The sequence below is a fragment of the Gopherus flavomarginatus genome, chromosome 3 (genome assembly GCF_025201925.1).
Source record: "Gopherus flavomarginatus isolate rGopFla2 chromosome 3, rGopFla2.mat.asm, whole genome shotgun sequence".
Lineage (NCBI taxonomy): Eukaryota > Metazoa > Chordata > Testudines > Testudinidae > Gopherus > Gopherus flavomarginatus.
In genome coordinates, this window is record NC_066619.1 from 44,719,835 (window position 1) to 44,744,742 (window position 24,908).

At 43.4% G+C, this 24,908-nt stretch overlaps 2 protein-coding genes across 2 annotated transcripts in view; one reads left to right on the forward strand and one right to left on the reverse strand.

Annotated features, from left to right (window-relative positions):
* The window catches only part of LOC127047924 (cardiomyopathy-associated protein 5-like), a 478,816-nt gene that overhangs the window by 25,848 nt on the left and 428,060 nt on the right, over positions 1 to 24,908 (reverse strand). The gene's annotated exons all lie outside the window — the stretch shown is intronic.
* The window catches only part of SLC30A5 (solute carrier family 30 member 5), a 32,649-nt gene that overhangs the window by 1,535 nt on the left and 6,206 nt on the right, over positions 1 to 24,908 (forward strand). The window contains exons 3-13 of the mRNA XM_050946926.1: positions 708 to 774; positions 2,289 to 2,374; positions 9,743 to 9,830; positions 10,699 to 10,786; positions 12,104 to 12,180; positions 13,124 to 13,294; positions 14,008 to 14,296; positions 14,686 to 14,894; positions 17,690 to 17,847; positions 18,649 to 18,778; positions 22,626 to 22,863. Coding sequence (XP_050802883.1) covers positions 708 to 774; positions 2,289 to 2,374; positions 9,743 to 9,830; positions 10,699 to 10,786; positions 12,104 to 12,180; positions 13,124 to 13,294; positions 14,008 to 14,296; positions 14,686 to 14,894; positions 17,690 to 17,847; positions 18,649 to 18,778; positions 22,626 to 22,863 — 1,601 coding nt within the window. The remainder of the gene's footprint in view (positions 1 to 707; positions 775 to 2,288; positions 2,375 to 9,742; positions 9,831 to 10,698; positions 10,787 to 12,103; positions 12,181 to 13,123; positions 13,295 to 14,007; positions 14,297 to 14,685; positions 14,895 to 17,689; positions 17,848 to 18,648; positions 18,779 to 22,625; positions 22,864 to 24,908) is intronic.

Consider the following 24,908-nt stretch of genomic DNA (forward strand, 5'->3'; position numbering starts at 1 on the left):
CTCATAATGAGTTGTGAAAGCTGTGCTATAACTAACTTGATAACATTGACTAATATCAATTAGCTTATGTTCCCATTTTATTTCCAGTTTTGGGTTTTTCACTTGACTATTTCCAAACAACATAATCTTTTTAGTTTATTTTTTATGGTTGTTGGGAAGGTAGGATATTGGGTATACTGTTTCAGGCCAGTTCTAGTACAAGTGTGTGTGGGTGAGTGGCTTTATTTAGTTTTTATGCACTAGAAACCTTCAGGTAGGGGCACCTTGGAAATGAAAATGTAACAGTAGTATTATATAATCATGCTCCCCTTCAAAACACTATTCTTTTCAACACTTCACTTATTTTGATCCCTGCTAATTGCGAATTAACAACCATTTGGCTGTCCTCTGCCAGACTTGTATGGCTGGCAAAGTAGGCAGGACTAAAATTCATTTGCTACAAAAAAGCTTACTGAAGCTTATGGCTACTTGAATAGCTGAAATGGGCTATGGGGGACAGAAACATATTGAGCCACTATTGTTTTTTCCCTCCCACAGAAGGCAGGCAGCATTCATTTAAAATACAAGTGGCACTGTAGAATAGTTACTTGTTACGGGGTGAGAAACAATTCCCTTGAACTGGTATGAATAATAAAATAGCTACATTTGAACGTTGACTGAAAGTGCACTTGAACTAGTACATTAATGGAGAATATTTCCCCTAACAGGTGTGCATTTTTTATGGTTTTGTTTCAAAAGCCATTTTCTTCTGGAAAAACTGTGACCAAGCACCAGGTGAGTTGACTTGTACCTAATGCTTGAACACTCACTTTTAGATACTCTGGGACAATATGAATAAGGGCTCTAGTAAAATGTTCACTTGTTCGCTGGAAGTGAAAGGGATGTTTCTGGTTTCATCTGGAAAACATGGCTGGGATTTTCAAAATGACCTAAGTGACTTAGGAGCTCAAGTCCCATGGAAAATTACATCCTGTTTGAGCACTCTGTTCTTTACCAACTAACATGCAAATAGCTGTAAATATGAAGAGATCAGTCCTAAGCTGCGCCCTGGGGAATGCCTCCTGTACCAGGGACCAGGAGGAGAGGGGTGGCCCAGAGGATTGTATTGTGCAGGAGGGTCTGAGCCACCAGCTTTTCAGCCCCTTTGTGCTGATCCCACCATGCAGAGGAGTCCAAGCAGTTGTCAGAAAGGAGCCTGAAATAAGGAGAGGAAGAACTTTTGTTGTCACCTCTTCCCCACATTCATCTTTATATAAAATAATTGATTGTGCCGCTGCATAGTCATTTGGAATGTATTTAATATAGAGGATCTGAACCAGGAAATGTCCTAAAGGTAAATTTGGCTTAAGAAAGCTCATGGCAGAATTTGAAAGAAAGTGAGAGGGGGACCAAATTTCTTGGTTTTGTCATACATCAGGGAAAATGTATCTTTCTGTCTGCTAAAGGTATTCATTTGGTCTTAACTCAAATTTTGGATTTTTAAGATTTTTGGTATAAGAATAACTTGAGTGGATTATTTAAAAAATAAAAATCACATCTAACTTTATCTAGTTTATCTGGTTTAAAACAAGAAAATACATCTATTGTTCACAGTGTTGTTGTAGCCATGTTGGTCCCAGGATATTAGAGAGACCTGGTGGGTGAGGTAATATCTTTTATTGGACTAACAGAACTTCTCACCCACTTGTCTCACTAAAATACATCCTAAGTAGTTTTATTTTTATAAAAATGAGCTGCATCTCCTCATAAAGACTTCTTAAATCATAATCCTTCAGATTTTAGGTGCATGCTTAATTGTAAGCACGTAAGTAGTCCCAGTTGACTGGATTAAAATTAAGTACATTTGTAAATATTTGTAGAGTCAAGGCCTTAGTTTTATAATGTTGAACAACTTTATCTAGCACTGTGAATGTTTGTCAGATGTATTTTATTGTGTAATACTCTGACTGTTAGCATCTTTTGACCACTAAGTAAATTTGACTTCAGCCTAACTGTTGTAACCCATGGATTTTTTTTAACAACGGCACTAAAACTACATCAAAAGAATTTGCCACTGTGATAGAAAATGATAAAAGTAAAGAATTTTAGCCATAAAATGTATTTCCAAAAGTAAACATAATGGGTCATTGTGAAGTAGTCAAGACAAGTCAGATTGTTTTAATTTCTGAAGATGCTCTACGCATACATTTTAATGTTCCTTTAATGTAGTGATTTGGTATGTGAACTGAATGCAAGATGTTTGTTGGAAAGCGGGCAAAAAATGTTAATAAAATGTTTTTCTTTTATAGTGGATCAAAATAGTTAAACATGCTGTTGTTGGCTGTATCATTTCACTTTTGTGGTTTTTTGGCCTCACTCTCTGTGGACCTCTCAGGTAATGTACATGCCTGAAAGCATGCTTTATTTGTATACACTAACTTAATTTGTTTTATAGTTATTTGAAATAGCAACTCTGTACACTTAATTTCTTTTTAAATGAAGTGTTTGATAGAAACGTACTTCTGTTTGTTTATAAAAATAAATCCTCGGATGAGCAGCAATTATTCAGTTCCTGGTTTGCTACAGGACATCCTAGTTTACTCCTTTTAGCATGGAGGGGCTGAGCGTACTGTGGTAATGGTAATACTCTTAGGTCTGTGTAGAAAAAAAGTCCCTTGCATCACGCAGTGATAGTCCCTTTAGTTCATTAAGTGGCAATCTTGACTGATTCAGAAATGATTAGAAAAAAGATGGCAACATTGGACTTCCAGAGGTGAAGAGCTTCGGGAAAGCCTCTCTCTGAATAGTTAATGTGTGGAGATAGGGCTTAAAGCTATCTAATTCTGCAAAGGTTAAGCTTTTGTTTGTCTTTTTAAATTAAAAAAAAAAAAGGTGGGGGGAGGTTTAGCTCTTATGATAGCAAAGATGTCCGAATTTGAATCAGTTTACTGCTGTTTTCTCAGGTCAGCTGAAAGTTCCGGTGCCTTTGTGAATGCTAGATGTTTTCCCAAGCAGAAGCAATGAAAATGTAGCCACTTTTACTGCTGCTATTAAGAAAAGTATGCTTGGGAAAGCTACCAGCAGTAGAGGAAGTCACTGGAGTTATGAATGGTGGATGAGGATCCAAAAGTGAGAAAAGACGGTTACTCACCTTTGTAACTGTTGTTCTTCGAGATGTGTTGCTCACATCCATTCCAGTTAGGTGTGCGCGCCACGCGTGCACGTTCGTCGGAAACTTTTTACCCTAGCAACTCCAGTGGGCCGGCAGGTCGCCCCCTGGAGTGGCGCCGCCATGGCGCTCGATGTATACCCTTGCCGGCCCACCCGCTCCTCAGTTCCTTCTTGCCGGCTACTCCGACAGTGGGGAAGGAGGGCGGGTGTGGAATGGATGTGAGCAACACATCTCGAAGAACAACAGTTACAAAGGTGAGTAACCGTCTTTTCTTCTTCGAGTGATTGCTCACATCCATTCCAGTTAGGTGAATCCCAAGCCATACCTAGGCGGTGGGGTCGGAGTGAGAAGTCGCGGCATGGAGCACTGCAGATCCGAAGGCCGCGACCTCTCTTAACTGCTGGACCAGGGCGTAGTGGGAAGCAAAGGTGTGGACCGATGACCAGGTCGCTGCCCGACAGATTTCCTGGATGGGCACACGGGCGAGGAAAGCCAGCGACGACGCCTGCGCCCTGGTAGAATGCGCAGTCACACAGCCCGTAGGAACGTGGGCCAGCTCATAGCAGGTCCTGATACAGGACGTCACCCATGAGGATAACCTCTGCGAGGAGATGGGAAGCCCCTTCATGCGGTCCGCTACTGCCACGAAAAGCTGGGGGGATTTGCGGAACGGTTTGGTCCTCTCCACATAGAACGCGAGAGCCCTACGGACATCAAGCGAGTGGAGCTGTTGCTCCCTGCCTGAAGAGTGAGGTTTCGGGAAAAAAACCGGGAGGAATATCTCTTGGTTGATGTGGAAGGCTGAGACCACCTTGGGGAGAAAGGCAGGGTGTGGCCTCAGCTGCACCTTATCTTTATGGAAGACTGTATACGGGAGGTCTACCACGAGAGCCCGGAGTTCCGACACCCGTCTAGCTGAGGTGATAGCTACTAGAAAGGCAGTCTTCCAAGAGAGAGAGAGTAGGGAGCAAGTAGCTAATGGCTCAAAGGGGGGCCCCATGAGCCGAGACAACACCAGGTTAAGATCCCAGGTTGGAGCAGGGAGTCGGATGTTAGGGTACAAACGTTCCAGCCCCTTCAGGAATCTAGTCACCGTCGGGTGAGAAAAAACGGAGCGGCCATCCCCACCCGGGTGAAAGGTGGAGATAGCTGCCAGGTGGACCCGCAAAGACGATATTGCCAGGCCCTGTTGTTTGAGGGACCAAATGTAGTCTAAAATATTGGCCACCGAATCTTCCATCGGGCGGAGACCTTTCTCCACGCACCAACAGGAGAAACGCTTCCACTTGGCCGAGTATGTCGCTCTAGTGGAAGGCTTCCTGCTGCCCAAGAGTACCTCCCGTACCGGGGTGGAGCAGCGCAGTTCAGAACTGGTCAGCCACGCAGGAACCACGCCGCTAGGTGCAGCGACTGCAGGTCCGGGTGACAGAGAGTCCCGTGTTCCTGGGTGATCAGGTCCGGGTGAAGGGGCAGGGGAACTGGGTCGGCTATGGCCAGGTCCAGCAACATGGGGTACCAACGTTGCCTGGGCCACGCCGGGGCTACCATGATCACGCGAGCCCTGTCCCTGCGCACCTTCAGAAGTCCCCTGTGGACCAGTGGGAACGGGGGAAACGCGTAGTACAAGTGGGTCGTCCACGGAATAAGGAAGGCATCCGCTATAGACCCGGGCTCCCTGCCCTGAAAGGAGCAGAACGCCTGGCATTTCCTGTTCCCCCCGGACGCGAAGAGGTCCACACGGGGATAACCTCACCTCTGGAAGATTGAGAGGGCGACGTCCGGGCGAAGGGACCACTCGTGTGAGAGGAAGGATCTGCTCAGGCGGTCCTCCAGCGTGTTCCGTACTCCGGGGAGGAAGGAAGCCGTGAGGTGAATGGAGTGGGCTACACAAAAGTCCCAGAGTCGCATCGCCTCGTGACATAGGGGAGAGGATCTGGTGCCGCCCTGCTTGTTGATATAGTACATGGTCGTCGTGTTGTCGGTAAACACCGCGACACAATGACCCCGAAGTTGGTGACAGAACGTTTGACAAGCAAGGCGGACCGCTCTCAACTCCCGCATGTTGATGTGTAGCTTCACCTCCTGGCGGGACCACAGGCCCTGTGTTCTCAAGGATCCCAGGTGGGCCCCCCAGCCGAGATCTGAGGCATCCGTCGTTAGCGACACCGAAGGCTGGAGTGGGTGGAAAGGGAGCCCCGCACACACTACGGACTGGTCTAGCCACCAGGTGAGAGAATCTAACACCCCCTGGGGGATTGTGATCAGCATGTCTAGTGGTTGCCTTGCCGGCCGGTAATGTGCGATGAGCCACAACTGGAGGGGCCTCATGCGGAGCCGAGCGTAACCGGTCACAAATGTGCATGCTGCCTTGTGGCCTAACAGGGTTAGACATGTCCGTATTGATGTTAAGGGGGCTGCCCGCAATCGCTGAACGATCGCCGACAACGCCTGGAACCTCGGTAACGGCAGAAGAGCCCTGGCCACGGTGGAGTCCAGGACGGCCCCGATGAACTCCACCCTCTGCGTGGGGAGCAGGGTGGACTTGTCTATGTTGATCATGAGGCCCAAGGTAGCAAACAGGCCGGTGATCCTGCGGACGTGGCTGCAAACCTGTAGTTCCGACGTGCCCCGAATTAACCAATCGTCTAGGTAAGGGAACACGTGGATAAGACTGCGCCGAAGATGTGCCACAACGACGGCCATGCATTTTGTGAATACCCTCGGGGCCGTAGAAAGGCCAAATGGGAGGACTGCAAATTGGTAGTGAAGGCAGCCCACCACGAATTGAAGGAAACATCTGTGGTGTGGCCAAATGGCAATGTGAAAATAAGCGTCCTGCATGTCGAGGGCGGCGTACCAGTCTCCCGGATCCAGGGATGGGATAATGGTCCCCAGGGATACCATGCGGAACTTCAACTTCACTAGGTATTTGTTGAGCTCTCGCAGGTCGAGGATAGGCCTGAGGCCTCCCTTGGCCTTGGGGATCAGAAAGTAGCGGGAATAAAACCCCTTGCCTTTCTCGTTTTCCGGAACCACCTCTATAGCTCCTTTGTTGAGGAGCGTCTGTACCTCCTGCCGAAGGAATTGCTCGTGAGAGGGGTCCCTGAAGAGGGATGAGGAAGGGGGGCGGGAAGGAGGAAATGATATAAACTGCAGGCGGTATCCCGTCTGCACCGTGCGTAAGACCCAGCGGTCCGATGTTATTTGGGTCCACGCCGGGAGGAAAAACGAAAGGCGGTTGGAAAACGGGGGGGAAGGATCCGTGGGGAAAACTGTTACTGCGCCCTCGGGCGCACCTTCAAAACGAAGGCTTGGGCCCAGGCGGGGACTTAGAGGAGCTTTGATTCTGCCCCCCCTGGTTCCCCGAATGTCTACGCCTTCCATTCCTGCCACGGCGCCTATTGAGGTCCTGCCGTTGGCGGAACTGGGGGTATGGCCTGCGCTGCTGTTGCTGCTGTGGCCGGAAGGGTCTGCGCTGCGTTCCCGGCGTGTGCATCCCGAGGGAGCACATAATGACCCGATTGTCTTTGAGACTTTTGAGTCTAGGGTCTGTCTTTTCTGAAAACAGGCCCTGGCCTTCGAACGGGAGGTCCTGGATGGTGTATTGGAGCTCCGGTGGAAGGCCAGAGACCTGAAGCCAGGAGATATGGCGCATCGTTACCCCCGAGGCGAGGGTGCGGGCAGCCGAGTCTGCAGCGTCCAAAGAAGCCTGCAACGAGGTTTGTGCAACCTTCTTGCCCTCGTCCAGAATGGCCGCAAATTCGTGGCGGGCCTCCTGTGGCAGCAGCTCTTTGAATTTGTCCGCTGCCACCCACGAGTTAAAAGCATATCTGCTGAGTAGGGCTTGCTGATTTGAAACCCTGAGCTGAAGGGCCCCAGCCGAATAGACCTTGCGGCCGAGGAGGTCCATATGCCTGGCCTCCTTGGATTTGGGGGCTGGAGCTTCCTGTCCGTGGCGCTCCCTCTCGTTCACCGACTGCACCACCAGGGAACACGGTGTCGGGTGGACGTGGAGGTACTCGTAGCCCTTGGAGGGGGCCATGTACTTCCTCTCGACGCCCCTCGCCGTAGGGGGGATGGAGGCCGGTGACTGCCAGATTGTATTGGCGTTGGCCTGGATCGTCCTAATGAAGGGTAGGGCGACCCTGGTGGGAGCATCAGATGAGAGGATGGTGACGATGGGGTCCTCGATCTCGGAGACCTCCTCGGCTTGCAAGCTCAGATTCTGTGCTACTCGCCTAAGGAGGTCTTGGTGCGCCCTGAGATCCAGCGGAGGAGGGCTACTGGAGGAAGTGCCAGCCACCGCTTCGTCGGGGGAGGAGGATGAGGAGACCCCTGGCAAGAAAGTGTCCAGTGGGGGGTCCCCCTCAGCCCTCGCCTCTGTCTCAGGAGCAAGACCAGGGTCTTGCTGCTTCGATCCTTCCTCTCCATCAGGGGAGGGAGGGGGGCGAGACAACGAAGCCTCTGGCACCCTGTGCTCCGCCGTTGCAGGCCTAGCAGGAAGCTGTTGGGGGCCCTGGGCTTGATGGTATGCCCAGGGTGTCCAAAACCCCCACTGCTGCGGACCCTGGTCCTGTTGCGGAGGGTCCTGAAACAATGCCGCCTGCCTGTCGGTGCCCAGCGCATACACGCTGTCCGCTTGCGACGACACCGACGGCTGTCTAGAAGGCCATGGCGGGGCCGACCGCGGCTGATAAGGGTCTGCGCGGCTCGGCACCGAAGATCTTCTCGGTGCCGGGGATCGGTACCGGGAGTCATAGCGGCGCCGGGATCGGGACCGGGTTCTGTCTCGGTGCAGGGATCTGGATCGGTACCGGCCGCTGCTTCGGTGCCGGGATCGGGACCGGGACCTGCCACCGACGTGGTGCCGGGAGGTCGACCGGGACCTGCCACCAGCTCGGTGCCGGGAGGTCGACCAGCGCGGTGAGTGACGGCGAGACTGGCTCCTAGAGTCACGGTGCCGGTATCGACGGCTGGAGTCAGACCGCGACCGTCTGGAGGTCGATCGGTGCCGCGAGTGCGACCGGTACCGCCGAGGGGAGCGGTGCCGGGACTGCGAGCGGCGGCGGGATCTCGAGCGACCGTGGCGTCGGGACCTCGATCTCGAGCGCGAGTCCCGAGACGATGCCGTCATCATTGGCTTGCCCCTAGATGCTACCCGCACCGGAGGTACCGGGGGTGGCGGCTGAGTAGACTCAGTCAGGGCGATAAGGTCCCGTGCTGAGGCGAAGGTCTCCGGAGTGGATGGGACCAATAGCTCAACCCCAGATCTTAAGGGGGAGCTTGGCGGTACTGGACTCGACGGACCCACCGGGCCCGGAGTCGACGGTGCCGGTAGCGCCACGGCCGATGTCGATGCCGGGCGCTCCATTCGGGTCTGCCTGGCTGGAGTAGCAGACGTAGACAGTCTCGCTTCTGCACCCGGTGCCGGGGAAGGTCAGTGCCGGGGAGTCTTTCCGGTGCCGGTACGATCCGGTGCCGGCGTCGAGATCACGGCCTGTGAAGCTGCTGGGTCAAGTGCCGCCTCCATTAGGAGAGTCCTGAGTCTCTGGTCTCTCTCCTTCTTTGTCCTTGGCTTAAAAGCCTTGCAAATGCGGCACTTGTCCGACCTGTGCGATTCCCCCAGGCACTTCAGACACGCGTCGTGGGGGTCGCTGGTCGGCATAGGCTTTTTACAGGCCGCACACTGCTTAAAGCCCGGCGAACCAGGCATGAGCCCGGTGCCGGGTGCCGGGAAGGGCTACAGCCCAGACCGGCGAACAACTATATACAATACTATTTACACTACAACTAATTAACTAATTATACTTAACGATGTAACTAACAACTGTAATAATAACGGTAGTTAACAAGGAGAGCTAGGGACGTGGAGGACAGTTATGCCGCGCTCCACAGTTCCAACGACCGACACGGCGGTAAGAAGGAACTGAGGAGCGGGTGGGCCGGCAAGGGTATATATCGAGCGCCATGGCGGCGCCACTCCAGGGGGCGACCTGCCGGCCCACTGGAGTTGCTAGGGTAAAAAGTTTCCGACGAACATGCACGCGCGGCGCGCACACCTAACTGGAATGGATGTGAGCAATCACTCGAAGAAGAACTATACGTTGTCTGCATTGAGGCGATTGTATAAGAAGGAAATCAGCTTCTCAGTAATCAGAAGTTAACAGGAAGAGAAAAGGTCCTTTTCCCAGGCAGAGAACAGGGAACTTCAGATTTATCAGACATTATTGTAATATGAACATTAATTCCATCTTGAGCAATTTGATTCTTGATGCTCTAATAAAGCACACTACTGTTTAAGAAGTGTTTCGGTAGTTACTACTGCTCAATTACTGTACATGATCTATTGTTTGAGCTATAAAATAGGTATTATGTGATTTGTCATCATGGCAGAGTCTATCAACAGCTGGATTGCTGGACTACACTTCAGGTTCCCTACCGTTCTTTTGAATTGCACAGTGTTCCTATTGAAGCTATATATTAAATCCTTGACCTCCCTTCCATTTAATTTTAGTTGAAACCAGGTATATCAAGCTAGTACATCATATTGAAATGGACGTGATAAAAATTGGTGTCTCTCTTATTTTGTAGGACATTGTTGCTCTTTGAGCACAGTGATGTTGTTGTTGTGTCTCTGCTTAGTGTTTTGTTCACAAGTTCAGGAGGAGGACCAGCAAAGGTATTTAAATATTTTTTGTTGAAAAAGACCATTATAATGTATGACTTTAAAATGTAACAGGTATTCAGGAATACAGAAGAGGTAAACCTAATTGTTTCCAACTCAAATTCATAAAAGGGGTAGGTAAATTATGTATGTTTTAAGTTTAAATGTAGGTGAAACTACAATCTGTACTTCCTTTTTTAATGAAATAAATATGCAAATAGGCACACATACAAGGAGTAACAATATGAAAAGGTGTTTGAGATTCATGATGATGAAGAGATGCAAGGAATTTATCATTTGTATGGAGAAGAAACTTAAAATATAGTATTTTGCATTTGTATAGCACTTTCCACCCAAGGACTTCAAAGTGATTTACAAACATTAGTAAATTAAGCTTCATATCTCTGTGAGCAGAGAAACAAGAAAATATCCCCATCTTATGGATGTTTCAACTGAAGTACAGAGAGATTAGGTGACATTCCCAAGGTCCCATACAGCAACCATAGCCATATTCTCAGAGCAAATAATTCTGATAATACCTTTCATCTATAGATCTCAATGTGCTTTACAAAGGAAGCAAATATGATTATCCCCATTTTACAGAAGGGGGAAATGAGGCACAGAACTTCTGTGACTTGTCCAAAGTCACTTAACAAGTCTGATAAAAGCTGAATATAGTGTTTTTTTTATAACCAAGATCAGTTTCTCCAAATGTAATTTTTGCTTTAAGGATTTTGTTTGGACTTTGTTTTTCTTGTGTTTACACTTACATGCACACACCTGGCGGGAGGGGGAAAGCCCTTTGCATGTTTTTTTTGCAACTTTTTATGTTTGCCATCCAAATAAGCCATTTTATATTGATGCCCTTTTGTTGTCTTTCCAGACAAGAGGTGCTGCGTTTTTCATCATTGCTGTGATCTGCTTATTGCTTTTTGATAATGATGATCTCATGGCTAAAATTGCAGAACATCGTATCCTTTCTTACCAAGTCTTTGGAGAAAAAGTGTAAGTTAGCCTTGTTTCAACTGCATTTTTCTTTCCAGAGGATTGTACTTGTGACTGGAAAGAAAAGAGGAAACAGTCATTCTGAGCAACTAATCCAGTCAAATGCATGTCATTAGTTACTTTAATGATAACAGCATTGGCTATACATTTTCTATAAATAATTACAATCTAAATGACCATAATGGCAGAAAAATCCCAATTTAGTTACTAGGCCCCTTCAACTAGCTAGAAGCCTCTCTGTTCAGTTTCCCTCTCAGAGAGAACTTGAGGCCTATGTCCCAGGAGTTGTGGATGCTAAGCACCTCAGAGTATGTCTATACTGTGTAGTTAACCTGTGTGGATTGGCATATGAGTTAGCCTAGCTTGGTCTGAATCTCCCCTCTGCAAAGCTGTACCCACATTTTTTTGTCCTCACTGTTTGTGCAATACCATGTGTGTCTAGGGTACATCCCATGGTTTCTTGTGCTGAGATATTCATTCTTTGTCAGTCATTTGTGTTAGCTGTAGGAGAGCTTATCTGTCCTTTGGAAGGAATTGTGGGAAGGACATTAGAGGACTGTCAGTACTTGAGTGATTTAGCTTTCTCATCCACACCCAATCTTACCAGTTGTCTTCCTTCAATTTCTGTTAGACCAATTTCACTTGCTTCTAAGTTAAAATATAATTTTTGTCTAATTCAGAAGGAATAATTTTATCTTGATTGCACCTCTTTTTTTTATTTGTCAATTTCATTAATTTTCTCAAGTTTAATTTTTTGTTCGGAAACTCTTCAAAAGCTGTCTATTAACAGAATGTTTCATACTTCAGACATGTCATTGATAAATCAAGTAATGCTTCCAGTGAAAATTCATCTAAAATTTTATTTCTGGTATCCAGTTCATCCTCTTAAGTCCAAATAATTACCAAATTTAACATCAGTGTTAAGACTAGCTTAATTTCTAATGTTTCTAATTCTTTCATTGAGTAACATTATTTCAAATATTTTCCCTAAGGAAGCAATAGACTTATGGACTTCTGTAATTTAAAATTTTAGAATTATCCAAACTTCAAAGCTTAATTTGATTCCAATTTTACTTTCTTTAAATGTATGTGGTTTCCTCTATTGATCTCCTATTGTATTTACAATTTCTGGTCCTCTTGTGTACCTGTAGCTGTGTTTTTCATTATTTTTTTAAATAACATCAGTAAATCACTTGTGATCCTTATGAGAATGAGGTTGAAATGTGATTGGGCAGTTGGAAGAGGGTTCATTTGGAGAATCTTTCTTAACTTCATTTGTTTAGCTGAGGGACATCATGACAGTGCTCTTACCCATGTTCTTCATACAATCATTGCTTTCCTAGGAGTTGCAGATCACAAGGTAAGTTGTTTTCTTCAGTAATTTATATACTGAATTATTGAATGATGTGTTCATAAAAAATTCTGTGGAGAGAGCTGCATTAATTCAGAATGTCCTGTCAACTATTTATTTAGCAGTATTTTGCTTTAATACTTAAGCTGAAAGTATCTCTGAAATTAGTTCCTTTTTTACTTGAAGGAGTTTTATTTCAACTGTGACTTAGATATTCATGACCCTTAATAGACAAGCCCTCTGTTCCTTAGTGTTATCAATCATTGTCTTGTGTGTCTGCCTTTTTCCTACGCTTCTTGGAGCCTAAGATCCAGATTCTGATACCCTCACTTGAGTTGGGTGGTACCCCAATTTTGCTGCACTGGCAAATGAGAAGCTGAAAAGAAAATACTGAATTTATGACACAGCAGGAAAACATTTGGCCTTACTTAAAAATAAATCAGGCAGATGAGTTTACGTTAAATTGATTAGCCTAGTACAGGATAGATTAGACCTAAGAAATATGAGAAGCTAATTTTGTATATGTACATATATTTTGTAAAGATTAGGGAACAATTTCTAAAGAAAAGGTTGGGGAGAAATGATACAGGGCTTGAATGAAGATAAATAAATACAAAGAGTGTGGATGATATAAGATGATTCCATTTTATTTTCAAACATTTCCAATGTGCTGCTTTGTGGGATAAAAAAAGGGAGAATGGCAAGAGAAATTGAAGATGGAGTTCCTGTTAAAAATACTGGGAGTTGCAAACTAAGTCATAGAATGTTACTGTTAGCAAATAAAGCTTATCCTTGAAGGGGACGGGGGAATACCTTGTCTGTGTCTTATGTTAATAAGTAAAAGGAGGAAATAAGGAAAAGAATATTAATATTCTGTCATGTAAATACTACTTATATTAGAGTGAGGTACTTGACTCTTAATTACTGCTAATAGGATTTATCTGTGTTGCAGGGTGGAGTGCTGTTGCTGGTACTGGCATTGTGTTGCAAGGTTGGTTTTCATATGGCTTCCCGAAAGCTCTCTGTAGATGTAGGTGGAGCCAAGCGTCTTCAAGCTTTGTCTCATCTTGTTTCCGTCCTTCTGTTGTGCCCCTGGGTCATCGTCCTATCTCTGACAACTGAGGTAACAGCATAGCAAGGGTTCATCAGCAAAAGTGACTGATATTCTACATTTGTAAACTGCAACATATACCTTTCCTTTACAAGAATTTATTCTACATTATTGAAACTTTTACTTTTTTTGAGATTGGTTTTATATGCACAGTATTTCTGATACGTGCATCTGTGTGATTTGATGTTTGTTTTTTTGGCTGGGTTTGCTCTCTCAAGACTCATAAGAAGAGGATATGTGGGACTGTGTGCAGTAGTTTGGTTTTTCTGCTAACCTTACAGAGGCAGTGATGATGAAGATATTGTTCCTCTTGGGGAATACATGTTTGTTCTAAATTTGCAGCTTTTACACCACTGTCTTTCTATGTAGAGATAATTAAATCAATAGAAAACATTTTTATAGCAAATCAACTTCATTAATTTCCTAACTGGATGTTTTTCTAGAAGACTTGTTCTAGTTCAACCACAGCTATTGGACTTGAAGCAGTAATTAATTCAGGGAAGTTCTGTGATCTGTGTTATACAGGAGGTCAGACTAGATGATCATGATGGTCCCTTGTGGCATTATAATCTATGAATCTGTGAATACCTGTTTATTTAACGTGTCTAAAGTATAGCAAACGTGCAATAGACTAAATACTAGATATAGTACCAGTTTATGTATGTAGGTGACACTTCTGCTAACCTGTAATCAATACTGCTAAGAATTTGTTCTTCTTATCACAGAGTAAAGTCGAATCCTGGTCCTCTCTCATCATGCCTTTCATAACAGTTATCTTTTTCGTCGTGATCTTGGATTTTTATGTGGAGTCCATATGTTCTGTCAAGATGGAAGCCTCGAAGTGTGCCCGTTATGGATCGCTGCTCATTTTAATTAGTGCGCTGCTCTTTGGCAGCTTCTGGACACATCCAATAACAGATCAGCTTCGAGCTATGAACAAGCCAGCACACCATGAAATCACAGAGCATGTTCTCTCTGGAGGAGTGGTAGTGAGTGCCATTTTCTTCATTTTATGTACGTATTCCTTTTTTTCCCCATTAAATGATAAACCAGTTAAAAATAATTATAGATTACTGGAAGGTCACAAAAAATATTTCTCTGTAGAATTCCACCACCGTTGCTTCTGTGGATTCCATGGGTGAGGGGAAACCGCACAGTATTGTAGACTCACGGCAACATTCATAATTCATTGGCTACAAAAAAGGATACAGTAAATCTTTCTGCTTGTGGAAATGATGATCCAATCTAGTATAACAATAAAATGTTAGCCTTGAAAATGAAGCTGGTGACTTTCACCACCTTGATATGCTTGTGGAAGTTTTAGTCACTGATAAAACACTTGCATTATCAATCATCCATAAAGGTTTAAAAACAACAACAAAAACATGTACCTCTCTTTGCAGCTGCCAATATTCTGTCGTCCCCCTCCAGGAAAGGGCAGAAAGGCACTCTTATTGGCTATTCTCCTGAAGGCATTCCTCTATATAATTTTATGGGTGATGCTTTGCAGCATAGTTCTCAATCGTTACCCCGGTTTATTAAAGAGTCACTGAAACAAATCCTTGAGGAGTATGACTCTAGACAGATTTTCTACTTCTTGTGCCTAAATCTGGTAAGTGCACTTTTTTAACTCTAATACCAAATCATAGTAGAGAAAAAGGGTCAATCTCTTTTAAAATTTACTGGCAACTTTTAATATGACCTTTAACTTAGAACTGGAAGGCACCTTGAGAGGTCATCTAGTCCAATCCCCTGTACTCATGGCAGGACTATGGAGGGATAGCTCGGTGGTTTGAGCATTGGCCTGCTAAACCCAGGGTTGTGAGTTCAGTCCTTGAGGGGGCCACTTAAGGATCTGGGGCAAAATCAGTACTTGGTCCTGCTAGTGAAGGCAGGAGGCTGGACTCAATGACCTTTCAAGGTCCCTTCCAGTTATAGGAGATTGGTATATCTCCTATTACTAAGTATTATCTGGACCATCCCTGACAGGTGTATGTCCAACCTGCTCTTAAAAATCTCTGGTGATGGAGATTCCACCTCCTCCATAGGCAGTTTATTCCAGTGCTTAACCACTATGACAGTTAGGAAGTTTTTTCCAGAACTTAGTTAGTTTTGGCATAGTTAATTTAATGGAATCTTAAGATCGAATACATTTTTGCTGGGTCTTCTGTTAAAGACAGGATAGTTTGACTTACAGTTGTACTTGTCAGGTTAATATGAATAGTCATAGCACCTTGTATGTATTTGTATGCGACTAGCACAAGGGTCCTCACTCATTATTGACTCTTCTGGGCCCTACTGTAATGTAAATATTCCCTGACAAAGCACTGAATGCATTTACAAAGATTGCACCTGTTTCCTGCCCTGAAAATCATACAATCCAATACACACAATACACTCAACAGTAATTCAGGAAAGAGTGTTGAAAGACAGAGGATTTCTGGAATAAATTGATTTGAAGAAGTGGAGAGGGTGGTTGGTGGACAAGTATTGGGAAACAGTTCCAAATGTGTGGCACAGAATGATGGTGTGATGATGGAGATGAAAGATGACTGAGAACAAAATGAGTAATTGGCAGAAGGAACAAAATCAGATGTAGTGGGGGAACAGGGGAGATCACATAAGACATAGAAATATGAGCAATGAGCTTGAGTGCCTGCAGATAAGATAGAAAGTGGGAAGTTAGTTGAAGGCATTCATAGGGGGATGACAACAGCAGTAGAGGGAGATCAGTTTAGTGTCATTTTGGAATAGAAGGAGTAGAGGTGAGAAATGGGGAAGATGCATGGACTTCAGTTATAGTAATTGAGGGGGGAGATCAAAGAATGCACAAAAATGTTAGCAAATAAGATTCTAGTAATTTTCCGGGAGTGTGAAAGTTTGGATGTGAGGGGAGTAAAGTGTCAAAGGGTATGTTGACACAGCAATTAGACAGCTGTGTCTGACTCAGGCTCACGGGGCTCTGGCTGAGGGGCTGTTTAATTGCAATGTAGACTTCTGGGCTTGGGCTGCAGCCCAGGCTCCTGGATCCTGCAAGGTGAGAGGATCCCAGAGCTCAGGCAGGAGTCTGGAACTGGACACTGCAATAAAACAGCCAAGAGCTAATGCCCCATGAGCCTGTGTCAGTTGTCATGGGCCAACTGCAGGCTGTTAATTGTAGTGTAGATATAACCAAAGATGACTTCAAAGGTTTGAATGTATAGGATGAGGAAGTTAATGGAGAAAGAAGGAACTGGAGAAGGATTAGGAACAAAGCTTGGTTTTATAGAGTCACAGATTTATAGATACCAGGTTATGCAGGAAGAGATATGAAGTAGGTACCATCTTCCTCTCAAGACTAATTCCTAAACTACTTAAAACCTTTAGTTAGCAAAGAAAATGGAAGTAATTTCTGTAAAGCAACCTCCATAAATAAAATTTGTAGTGACTGAAAAACACTTTTGTTAAACTACATCTTAAAGCAATGGCTTTTTGAAACCTCAGTGAATAAGAAACCATCCATTAGGTGACAATCTTTTGGTAAACAGCCTTTTGATTTGTTACAAATAACGATTGTTTGGGAGGAATTCAAAATCATTGTTGGGGACAATTATGTTACTGAGTAAGGGGGCTTGTGTAAAGACTTGTTAACAGGAGTACTTTCTTTGAAGGAGTTTAATGTAACCAATATATGCTGGTTGGTCATACCAGATATCTGAGGTACTCGCTAACCACTTAAGGAGTGCTCTAGCTTTGATACAAATCATTTATGAACAGCAGCTGTCCAATTTTCAGATATTCATTATCCTCCAGGATGGACCAGTCATTATCTTTAAAAAGCACCCACCAAAACAAATGGCTACAAGAAGCTTTCATCTCTTGGGGAATTTTTCATCTAAACTTTTCATCTCACTGTTCACCATTGTCTTGGCAAAATGAATTGGTAAACTGCCTGGTTCCAGATAATTACCATCATAATTGATGAGAACTGTCTCCCATGTTGACTGCTTTGATAGACACACTGTAGACTAGATGGACTTGCAGATTATATTGTCCTTTCAGCCCAAGAGATCGGAACTCCTGCTCAGTACTGTTTATATTGATTTGTTTATAGATAAAGAATTCTAGTTTCCCATATAGATGCTGTCCCTTTTATAGAAATTGCGTTTGTTTGTGCAGAAGAGAGGGGGAGTTTTAAAATGTCTGCATTTACATTGACTTTGACTTTTAATGCAAAACCTAATATTACAATCCATTGTTTTGTTTCGTAGGGAATAGAGTAAAATTGGTGCAGAAATATTTAAACACTCTAAAATTAGTAGCACCCTTATGGCAGAGCTTCATGCTAACTGCATATGCAAAATAAAAGCACAATTTCATCTCAGAACATGTTACAAGGAAAAAAATCAATTTTTTCTTTCATTTTAGGCTTTCACTTTTGTGGAACTCTTCTATGGAGTGTGGACCAATAGCCTTGGTCTAATCTCAGATGGATTTCATATGCTTTTTGATTGTTCTGCTTTAGTTATGGGGCTTTTCGCAGCTCTAATGACTAGATGGAAAGCAACCCGCATATTTTCTTATGGGTATGTACACTGACTTTTACATAATTATTTTGAAGAGATGCTGCTAGTTAGTTGTAGGTCTTCATTTTTTTCCTCTTAAACACAAACGACTAGGGGGTATGTTCCTACCATGAAATGTTTTCATGGCACTTAATATTTCTACACTTTATTACACCTCCCCTTTCTCCCTGCCCCTCAAAAGTGTCTGCCAGTGTTATGAACCCACTGTGGTAATCTAGATCAGTCAGTTTTTCAAAAAGAAAATGAGATATTACATGTGAAAAATACAAGCACTTATGTCAGCATGATTGCAGAAAGGGATTTGGAATTGTGTGTGTACACATTGAGAGATTCAGAATTTAATGGGGTATTTAGCCATATAACTCCCAATGAAATTAGCAGAATTCCCTAGCCAGCTTGTCAACTATCAGCCGTAATGTGTGTAGTATAGTTAACTTTTTTAATTGTATCACTATAACTTTGTATTATGAGGACAAGGCCAATTACCACATGGCCATCTTTCATCCCTTTTGTCTACCTACCATCTCTTTAGTTTGTCTTTGAGTGTAAGCTTTTTGGGGTAGAGATTGTACTGTGTTAGGAAAGCACCTACCACATTGTGAGTGCTGCCACAGAACAGAGCAGAAAATAATTGTGTAACATATTTGTTATGGTACTTTGTTCTAACATTGTGAAAAATCAAACTGACTTGAAAAGGAAATACTGTATTAAATGCATGAATAAGCCAAATATTTTCAAATATGCTAAATATAGCTATTCCTCAGTCTTTCTTAAATATACATTACACTTGTTCACTTTCAGGTATGGCCGTGTAGAAATTCTCTCTGGATTTATTAATGGCCTTTTTCTAATGGTAATAGCTTTCTTCGTGTTCATGGAGTCTGTGGCCAGACTGGTAGATCCTCCAGACATAGATACAAATATGTTAACTGTAAGTTTTGTCATTTTCTTCTGTTTAAAAACAGTTTTAGTTACTCCTGTAGAATATTTATTCCTTAACTGAAATTAAGATCCACTCATCTGAATAGTGGGGACTCAAATTATATAACGTCAAGCATTTGTTTTCAGTATGACTTCAAAATGTTTCTTTGCTTTCTGTTATATAGTGCAGGGGTCAGCAACCTTTCAGAAGTGGTGTGCCAAGTCTTAGTTTATTCACTTTAATTTAAGGTTTCGCGTGCCAATAATACATTTTAAACCTTTTTAGAAGGTCTCTTTCTATAAGTCTATAATATATAACTAAACAATTGTTGTATGTAAAGTAAATAAGGTTTCAGAATGTTTAAGAAGCTTCATTTAAAATTAAATTTAAAATGCAGAGCCCCCTGGACTGGTGGCCAGGACCTGGGCAGTGTGAGTGCCACTGAAAATCAGCTCGCATGCCGCAGGTTGCCTACCCCTGATATAGTGACTAACAGAATTTAAAAGTCCATATGTCTAAAGTTAAAAACTTCATTATATTGCCTGCTTCTAAATATGTTACCTTGAGAGAAATTCTCTCTAAACCTATTCAAAAGTAGGTAAATTACAGAAGTAATTCCTTATATTACAGTCTTAGTTTTATAATGAATGGCATTTGTCTGTTGGAAAGGGGGATAGAGTGTGGTTAGCTTCATGAATGAGGCTTTAATTATTTGATCCTCATTACATACATGGAAGGAAGTTCCATTTATCTACAAAATAAACTATTGAATAGAGTAACTTAACGTTGCATTTTTCAGGAACATTACTACTGCTTTAAGCAAAACGATGTTAAGCGAATCCAATTTCCCCATAAGAATTAATGTAAATGGGGTGAGGGTTAGGTTCTAGGGAAAATTTTTTTGCCATAAAAAAAACACTCCCCCACACACACACACAATAAGTTTTAAATAATTTAATATGTACACAGCAATGATGATTGTGAAGCTTGGTTGAGATGGTGAAGTCAGAATGTGGAAGAGGGTGGAATGCCTCACTGCTAAATGATGACCTAGCACTCCGCTGAGCCCTCAAGGGTTAACACATTGTTAATGTAGTCTCACACTCTACAAGGCAGCATGAATGGAGGGAGTGGGGAGACAGCATGGCAGAGAGAGACAGAGACAGTGAGAGAGAGTCCTGCATTGCCCATTTAAGCACACTGACCCCACTGTAAGTAAACTGCCTGTTTAGGTAGATCAGCAAATTGAGGCAGCAGCTGCTGCCAGCAAGCTCCCTTTGTCCTGAGCCCTGTCTTGTTCCTCCCCTCCCACCCCGTGGAGATAAGGTACAGGGGAGGGTGATACCGTGACATTAGCACCCCTCTTCCCCCCACCTCTGCACAGCAAGCAGGAGGCTTCCAAGGCGGAGGCAGGAGTAGCACACAGCAATGGAGGGAGGGACAGCTGAACTGCCCTGCAATTGATAACTTGCTGGGCGGCTGTTGCACAGGAAACTTAGGAGAGTGGAGAGCTGATTGGGGGGGTGCTGGTCCACCCTGGTTCCAAGCCCCCACCAGCTAGCTTCAACAGGGTGCTCTTTCTGCAAGCAGTGGACAAAGTAGGCAACTGCCAAACAACATTATAAGGGAGAATTGTTCAACTTTAAACAAACATGTTCTCTAATTGATCAGCAATGTAACAGTGAAACAAAGTTAACCGGGACAACTTTAAGTGAGGAGTTACTGTATCCTAGCTGACTTTAGGATATGCCTCTAGTTAAAACCATGATGGAGCCATAAGTAGTTAACATGCATTTTAAGTCAGTCAAAGCAGGTCATTGGAGTTGGTCAATAGAAGCATCTAAGTATATCATACTTGGTAACTATAATGTGTTTATTGTATAGCTATAATAACATATCTTACTCTTGCTCTATTTCATTACTATATACAGTATATTATACTGCTGGATTCCAAAATAATTTACAAGATAAGGGTTTTGATTGCTGGAGAAATGGTAATTAGTACCCCTCATATTCAGTTGCAAAAATGTCAAACCATATAATTGTGTTATAATTGGCTATATCTGTGATTTCTTTGTGTTAGAATCAGCCCAGTCACTTTAACAACCCTTCACTGAAATTGAATTAACTCTCAATTTCAGATTCCAGTCTCTTGAATCCCAGTCCAGTAGGATCTGGCATGATTATAGAAGTATTAGGTCAGTTCCTGGAGAGAAAAGTGCTGTATGTTCAGTAACAATCCTTTGGGCAGAAAGAGTAGCACTGATTACTTCAATGGGAATCTTTCAACCTTGTGCCTTTCCTGTAAGAAAAGCAAGCCTCAAATTTGGATTTAACAAATCTCAGGGCTTCAGCAGAGATGTGAAAGAACATAAATCAGATTTCATATTAGCTTACTGTTCAAATAGGAACTGATCTAAGGGCTCTCTAAGCTGCACAGCCACGCAGCTGCTTATTAAACCCTGCGTAGGGGGCTCAGGGCTACAGTGGGGAGAGGTGCCCCAGTGTGGACCTGCCGCAGCAGGGAGATGCACCCCTCCCCCTGCCCCAAGCTGCTGGGGCAAGAGAGGGCTGGAGGGAGTCCTCTCCCCACTGCAGCCATGGGGCAACCCAGACCCCCAAACACCTCACTACCCACCCCAGAACCTGCACCCCCAGCTAGAGCCCTCACAACCCTGCAACCTAACCCTCTGCCCCAGCCCTGAGCCCCCTCCTGAACTACTCATTCCTAGCCCCACCCCAGAGCCTGCATCCCCACCACAGCCCTCCTTCCCCCCCCCCCACAACACTCTGCCCCATATCAGTGCACATGGATGTAAAAAAATTTTAGGGAACACTGGTGCCGATTACCACAGGTAGTCTTAAAACGGTCCTTGATGTATGTATGGGTACAGCTAAATCATGGAATCAAAACTGTAGATCCTGTTTTTTCACAATTTTTGCTTTTTTTCCCTAAGTCTAAGCCTTCACTTCTTAAACAAAAATAAATTTTACTTCTATGTTTTTTTGTTTTTCAAACAAGTGTGAAGTTACCTCTTTCCTCACTTTGAAGGCATTGAACTCCAACACTTATATAGACACTTAAATACTAAATTTTAATAGTGTAATTTAAGAGAGACACTCATCTAGAGTTAAGTCCTGTTTTAAAAACATTGCTATCCTGTATGTCATACTGCTTTCAGGATAAGCTCTGTGGCCACATTCTCCAAAGGAGAACTTCCTGTTCCTGCACCCTCTGCTAGGAGGTGGGAGTTCTTTCTGTCTCCTTCCTAACTGGCATTTTCCTGTTTTCCAGTCTCTTCATGCAAGAGTGGTGGAGAGTTATTTGTATTCTGGTAGCACCCACAATGTATTGCTCAAACCCATACGGCGACATAGTCCCAACCCCAAAATATTTACAATTTACGATGAAGTGTGCAGGTCCTTTGTAACTCTTCCTGTATATTCTACTTGATACGTGATTCTGGGGAGTTAAGAGAAAACTTTCGCTGTATCCTCAGAGCTTTGTTTCTTGTGGGAGAAGTAGATGAACTCAGTCTCGCTTTGTTGAAAGCAAAGTTGTCTATGTCTGTACCTGCTGATATTAGATTTTTTAAGAGGAAAAGAGAAGTCCTTCACATGAAGAGAAGATTCACTTGTGAGCATTCCGCAGCAAGGGAATCCTCCTGCTATTGTCATTGTTAACTTCAGCTAATTGGACATGTCACGGAAGTATGTTAGATGCTGTTAACAGGAAAAAAATGTAGTTTGCTATCAAACAAGTTAATCTGAGTGTTAAGGAAGAAATATTGGATTTAAAGGTTGTTGTGCCTTTTTTTTTTTTTTTTTCTTTTCTTTTCTTTTCTCCCTCTCATAGCCAGTCTCGGTTGGAGGGCTGATAGTAAACCTTGTTGGTATCTGTGCCTTTAGCCATGCCCACTCCCATGGTGCTTCTCGTGGAGGCTGTCACTCACATGATCACAGCCATTCACACCATGGTCATGGACATGGACACTGTCATGGCCATTCCCACAGTGACCACGGACACAATCACAGTCATGGACATAATCACTCTCATGGGTTTTCAGGAGGAGGCATGAATGCCAATATGAGAGGTAAGTACAAATTGTTTAATTTTAAAAGTAAACTAGCTGTCAAAAAACCTTTAAATCAAAGTATCCCTTGTCCACTTTTCTTAATCTCTCTAAAACTTGTTTTCTGGCAGTCTTTTTATATAGCACAGATAGAGCTTTTTGAAAACACTTTTTCTAACTAAAATGTTTTAAAGAATAAACATAATTTGGGATATTCCACTAGTTTCTTCCCTCACACTTAATGTTCTCAGATTTGTGATGGTACGGGTCCTAGAGGCACTTAATGTTGTTTTCTTTTTATTATTATTTGATCCGTAATATTTTTACAGTACCTATAATGTACTACATGTCTTAAAGACCAAGTATAACTCCAACATCCATGCATCTAATTTTAGATGGCATATGACAGCTGGTCAATTAAAATAACTAGGAAAGGGATGGGGAGTGGAAGAAACAAGTTTAACAGCAATACATTTAAACAGTTACACTATTTAGACACATTCACCTATTTAATTATTTGTACTGGGGTAGCATCTACAGGCCTGAACTTCTGGTTCAGTTAAAGCAGGGGTTCTCAAACTGGGGGTCGGGGTTATTACATGGGGGCTCGTGAGCTGTCAGCCTCCACCCCAAACTCCGCTTTGCCTCCAGCATTTATGATGGAGTTAAATGTATAAGGAAGTGTTTTTAATTTATAAGGGGGAGTTGCACTCATAGGCTTGCTATTTGAAAGGGGTCACCAGTACAGAAGTTTGAGAACCACTGAGTTAAAGCATTATCTTTTTAAAAAATAATTAACTTGCCACTTTTGGTATGACATCCCCCAGGGTATAGTCTAGATTGTGGAGCCACTGTGTCCCCTTAACTCTCCAGCCTTTTACTCTGATTTGCTATCAGAACAGCCACTCCTGGCCTGCTCATGCAGCCTTCAGCATACAAAATCAAACCCAGCTGAAAATATGAATGCTCTCCCAGCCACACATGAACTATATATAGGGTGACATCGCAAATCCCCCAGTCCCAGCATTGCATCCCAGAAATGTCTCTCTTGCACTGCTCTGGACTCCCCCCGCTTCTCCCCGAACTGTGTAAGCTCATTAAAAGTCTGTCATTCTATCAAAGGGAATGATGAGATTTTGCCAAGCACTTCAGTCAAAACACGCTGGTTTAGATTAGTTAATAAACGTTTTATTCTTTTAAGAAAGATTTTAAGTGCTTATAAGAGGTAAAGGCATAAAAGTCAGTATTGGTTACAAGAGAAATAAAAGATAAACACGGAAATTTTACCAAGCTAAATCCTAACCTTTACCAAGCTAAATAAGATTTGAAAGCAAAAGGGTTTCTCACCCAAAACTTTCAGCAGTCCTAACTGGAAAGGCTTCATTAGGACCACTCTCCCCAGTTCAAAGATGATTCTTTGTCTTTCAAACAATCTTGCTGCAGTGAGTAGAGATGGGGGAGGAGAGGTGGTCAGGGGCCTGTTTTTACCCTTCATATGTCCTGACCCTTTTTATTTGAAAAGTCCCTGCTGGGTCCTGGAGTCAACAGTTGTGTTGTATATATGCTCTGCCAGCTGTCCTTCAGGTGAATTGTAAATTTCTTGTTTACAATTCCTGTTGCTGAAGAACAACTGCTTAAACTGATGATTGCTCTTTCACACCTTGCTGGAGCTAGAGTGCCTTTCACTCTGAAAAACTTGTTTGTGGATGTTACCCAGAAGTGTGCAGCATGTTACAGTAACAATCATACATAGAATCTTATAACTTCATACACATTCCTGCTACACACATCAACAGGACAGTAATGTTCAGCAGATTACAAGTTTTCAAATTGCACCTCACAAGGCATACTTTGTACAAGAGTTATCATAATTTTATGAAAAGTGGTGACCAAAATAGTATAGCCTGTCACACTGGGATACCATCTATATGCTTGAACTTCTGGTTCAGTTAGTCTTGAGTTTTTAAAAATAATTAACTTGCTACTTGTAGTCAGTAAGGAAGAAGTGAATTTTGAGAGGATTTGAGGGAAGAGAGTAGTGAGTGGGTGGGCCAGGACTGGGAAGT